This window comes from Helianthus annuus, chromosome 10 (genome assembly GCF_002127325.2).
Source record: "Helianthus annuus cultivar XRQ/B chromosome 10, HanXRQr2.0-SUNRISE, whole genome shotgun sequence".
Lineage (NCBI taxonomy): Eukaryota > Viridiplantae > Streptophyta > Magnoliopsida > Asterales > Asteraceae > Helianthus > Helianthus annuus.
The window spans coordinates 146,666,170-146,670,832 of NC_035442.2; the positions used below are offsets into that span (position 1 = coordinate 146,666,170).

Genomic DNA, 4,663 nt, shown 5'->3' on the forward strand with positions numbered 1-4,663 from the left:
TAAATATGAATATGTAAATAAGTAACAACAAATAAAGATTTAAAAAAGTGATCGTGTGAGTTCTCATTTGAAGTAGCTAACTATGAAGTAACTTTGTTCTGTTTCACACTCCCCACATTTCTCTCTTTCTCTTTCTCTCTCCAACTTTTGATTTTTATTTTCCCAACTTTTCCAACACTGGTGCTGTGCTGTGCTTTACTTTCTTCTTAATCTTCTTCTTCTTCTTCTATCTCCATCTCCAAGATTCCCTGTTTCTTCATCACATCAATGGCGGACATAACTCACCCGCCTATGGAACAGCTTCAAGATTTGGAGTACTGCATCGATTCCAACCCACCTTGGCGTATGTATCCTCTCTTTTTTTCTCTTTAATCACAAAAAAAAAAAATGTAATCTTTTTACTGGGTTTTGAATGTTGAATTGGTTTCAGTGTTTCAGATACCAAAACAGAGCATTTGAAAGCAGCTTCTATACTTTCATGCAGTTTTTTTTTTTTTTTTTTTTTTTTTTTTTTTTTTTTTGAAATTATGAATTTTTGTTTTTGGATTTATGGAAAAAATTTATAACGTTTTAATATTTTTTAAATTTTAATTGTGTGGAGAATGTTTGTCTGGTATAAAAAATATTTTTGTTTCGGGATGGAATTGGGAACAGGGAAAGTAGAACACCAATGCGGCTTCTTTATATATTTTTTGTTTTATACAATTTTGTATGGAAATGTGTAGAACAAAAGTCAAGGTTTATGAAGGTTGTTGTTTATTTATTGACCAAGTGGGTCACACACACCCCATTTCATCATTTTCCCAACTTTTTTTTTTTTTTGTAAATAAAAATAAAATTTTGATGAGTAAAAAGGAAGATTTATATCCCATCTTTTTTGGGTTGTATCATTGAGAAATCATGGTGATTTGAATCATGTTCTTTATGTGTTATGATTAGGGTTTATGGGTTGTTGTATAACGTGATCAATGATTGCAATTTTAGGGGTTTTTTAGTTGGCTAAAATAGATGAAAAGTGGAAACAGAATGTGGTTCTTTTATGTGAAATTGAGATTTAATGTTCTTGAATTTAAAACTTTTGTTGTTTTTTTTTTTTGTTGTTTTTTTATATTTGGAATGATTGTAAAAGACAATTACTTCAATTTGTTGTTTTGCAGCCGAAACTATTTTGTTAGCATTTCAAAACTACATTCTTATGATTGGAACTAGTGTAATGATCTCTTCTCTACTAGTCCCCTTGATGGGTGGATCAGATGTAAGCATTTTGATACTAGTCTTCTATTTTTATAAATTTTTGAACTTTTTTTATATGTTTTGTAACTTTTATTGATAATTTTTTATGATATCGGCTAGGGCGACAAGGCTCGTGTCATACAAACGTTACTATTTGTAGCCGGAATCAAGACACTTCTACAAACACTATTCGGAACTAGATTGCCTGCTGTCGTTGGCGGGTCATTTGCATATGTTATGCCCATTCTTTATATTATAAACGATTCGTCTTTGCAACGAATCCCTGATCATCACGATGTACGTTTTCTAAATATTGAGTTCAAAAGATTGGAGTAAGAATTCAACATCTTGTTACATTGATTTTGCAGAGATTTATACAAACAATGAGAGCTATTCAAGGGGCGTTAATTGTTGCTTCTAGCATTCAAATTGTAGCGGGTTACAGCCAGCTTTGGGGACTCTTCTCGCGGTATATTGATGTTATAACCCTTAGTTCTTTTTATGTAACTTTGTATGACAATGTTGTGTTTTTTTTTAATTTGAATTTCATACTGTTTTGGTTTCTTTTTGTAGATTCTTTAGCCCTCTTGGTATGGCGCCTGTTGTTGGATTGGTCGGTTTGGGCCTATTTCAACGTGGATTTCCTATGGTGCGTTGTCGTATAACTTGAATTACTATTTTAAGTACATATGAACTTACTTTCTTTAAAAGAACTCGCGTGTAGCGCTTATCACACTCTTGGTTGCATGAAAATTGTCATGTTTGACCAAATGTAGATTGTTATAAGTGTTTGATTGCTAGTAACAGGTCCAAAATACGCTTCAATAATGACAAAATAGGGGATTCTCATTTACCAAATCTATAAATAAATCTTTAAATTGGAAGTATGAAGACGAGTCGATATGTAACTTAAGCTTTAGATTTTCCATAAAAGATACCATTACGAATTTGCAATCTTCACGGGACACCTAAAGATATCCTAAATCATCGGTCAGATGTTTTAATCCAAAAGATACGAATTCATACAGATTATAAAGTTGGAAATTTAGTTTATTTGACCAAAAAGTCAAATGTGTTTATCTTATGTAAATTAAGTTTACACATTTTTGTTTGGTGTTTCTGTTTTTAGCTAGGAAACTGTGTGGAAATTGGGTTACCTATGCTACTTTTGGTTATTGGCGTTTCACAGGTAAATGTTTTTTTTTTTTCGTAATTTTTTTATTAAATCAAATGCTCTCTTTTTTCACCTATGATGTGTTGAAGCATTCAAGAATGTAACATCTTGCTCATATTGTAGTATTTAAAGCACACAAAGCTACTAAAAGACATTCCCATTTTTGAGCGGTTTCCTTTGTTGATATGCATATCAATCATCTGGATTTATGCGATCATACTAACGGCCAGTGGGGCCTACCGTAATAGACAACATGCAACTCAAATAAGCTGTCGTACAGACAGAGCAAATATCATATCCACCGCTCCATGGTTGGTTAACTATATAAATCCATATAATTTCCTTACATATTTGGTCGTAAAACTAAAATCCCATATGCATGGGTGAACTTTTAGGTTCAAGTTTCCGTACCCTTTACAGTGGGGTCCGCCTACCTTTTCAGCCGGCCATTCATTCGCGATGATGTCATCAGTTCTTGTGTCGATGGTTGAGGTACCTGTGTGTCGTTTAAACATTGTTTTATTCATGGAACCCTTAAAAATTGGTTTCTTACTCGTATATTAATAAGATTATATATGTCAGTCGACTGGTGCATACATGGCTGCATCTCGGTTGGCCATTGCAACCCCACCACCTGCTTATGTGCTTAGCAGAGGCATTGGCTGGCAGGTGAGTTTGTATCTCCTCGTGTAGTTCAACGCATGTGTTTGAAATGACTAAAGGTCATAATGTATATTTGTATATTGTTCAAATAGGGAATAGGTATACTTCTGGATGGTCTTTATGGAACCGGAACTGGATCCACGGTGTCAGTGTAAGAACCTAATTATGAATTACGATCGAATTTTAATGTTTATCAATTATTTATTGTTTTTGACTGACCGTAAGTTTTAACTCAGTGAAAATGTGGGTCTTCTTGGACTAACACGAGTTGGGAGTCGAAGAGTTGTTCAGATCTCCGCTGGTTTCATGATTTTCTTCTCCATATTAGGTTATTTAAGATTTTATAACATTTTATTTATCATTTTATTATATTATATATAAAGTATTTTCTTGTCTTACTTGGATTCGCGTATGGAATGGTAGATCTAATATAGATACGTATGTATTGTATTTTGCCTTTTTGAAGGGAAATTTGGAGCGGTATTTGCATCGATACCATTTCCAATATATGCAGCATTGTATTGTATTCTATTTGGCCTTGTAGGTATGTGATTACAACTTCTCAAATGATTAGTAGCACGAGTAGTCTTTATTTTTCCAATTTTAAAGATTTCGACGTACGTTTATTATGTAGGTGCGGTTGGATTATCATTTCTTCAATTCACTAACATGAATTCCATGAGAAACCTCATCATAATCGGGCTATCCCTTTTTCTTGGAATTTCCATTCCTCAATATTTTAATGAGTACGCGACTGTACAACATGGGCTTGTTCGAACCAATGCCGGTTGGGTGCGTATCACATCTTTTGGCATCTTGAATCATTTATGGTAAAAAGAAAAGTGTTTTTAAATATTATTTATTTATTTATTTCTTTTTTTGCAGTTTAATGCATTCTTGAATGCCATGTTCTCATCACCGCCGACAGTAGGGTTGATTGTGGCGGTGTTTCTTGACAACACGTTAGACGTGGTGAATTCAAAGAAAGATAGAGGGATGCCATGGTGGGTGAAGTTCCGAACGTTTAGAGGGGATAACCGGAACGAAGAGTTCTACACTTTGCCCTTCAATTTGAACAGATTTTTTCCGCCAACGTAACTAAAAGGCGGTGGGGGAAGGCCATTGATCAAGAAGAAAGAGACAAGTTAATTACTAACTCCCATTTTGTAGTGATTTTATGGACAAAAATGTTCCTTGAATTTGGGACTGATTAGGGTTCTTTTTGGGGTCATAATTCAGAGTTAAGCTTATTGTCTTGATCCATTAGATATTTTGTGTAGGTGCAGAGCAGAGCAGGGTATAAATATTTGAAATGTCTATAGAGCTTTTGATCATTGGTTCATTTTGAGGTTTCTAGACTAATAAAAGTTCATTTTGAGGTTTATAGACTAATAAAAGGAACAATAGTGAGATGGTCTTCTTGAGTTGTTTGTATGGAGCCAATACATAGTCTGATAGTCACACATGCATAAAATGCAAATGCAAATCCATGTGTATGGGTGGGTTTATATATGCATACATACATGTGTGTATGATGCATATTTGTATATCAAAATACACATGCATTTGTATATATGTTTACAGAAAGACATG

At 33.8% G+C, this 4,663-nt stretch overlaps 1 protein-coding gene across 1 annotated transcript; it reads left to right on the forward strand.

Annotated features, from left to right (window-relative positions):
• Window positions 1-210: 210 nt before the first annotated feature.
• LOC110886018 (nucleobase-ascorbate transporter 1) lies at window positions 211-4,454 on the forward strand. Its single transcript, XM_022133769.2, has 14 exons — window positions 211-343; window positions 1,158-1,255; window positions 1,354-1,530; window positions 1,602-1,702; window positions 1,807-1,882; window positions 2,363-2,422; window positions 2,531-2,718; window positions 2,803-2,899; window positions 2,990-3,076; window positions 3,163-3,221; window positions 3,307-3,398; window positions 3,537-3,614; window positions 3,705-3,862; window positions 3,956-4,454. The coding sequence occupies exons 1-14, from the start codon at window positions 268-270 to the stop codon at window positions 4,166-4,168; spliced, it is 1,560 nt and encodes a 519-aa protein (XP_021989461.1). The 5' UTR covers window positions 211-267; the 3' UTR covers window positions 4,169-4,454.
• The last annotated feature ends 209 nt before the right edge of the window (window positions 4,455-4,663 follow it).

What these genes read in the sequence shown, in the direction of transcription:
- LOC110886018 (XM_022133769.2), top strand. Translation starts at nt 268, where the DNA reads ATGGCGGACATAACTCACCCGCCTATGGAACAGCTTCAAGATTTGGAG. An exon ending in ATCATATCCACCGCTCCATG is followed by an intron (nt 2,719 to 2,802) that starts GTTGGTTAACTA and finishes GTGAACTTTTAG; the next exon opens with GTTCAAGTTTCCGTACCCTT. An exon ending in TATTCTATTTGGCCTTGTAG is followed by an intron (nt 3,615 to 3,704) that starts GTATGTGATTAC and finishes TTTATTATGTAG; the next exon opens with GTGCGGTTGGATTATCATTT.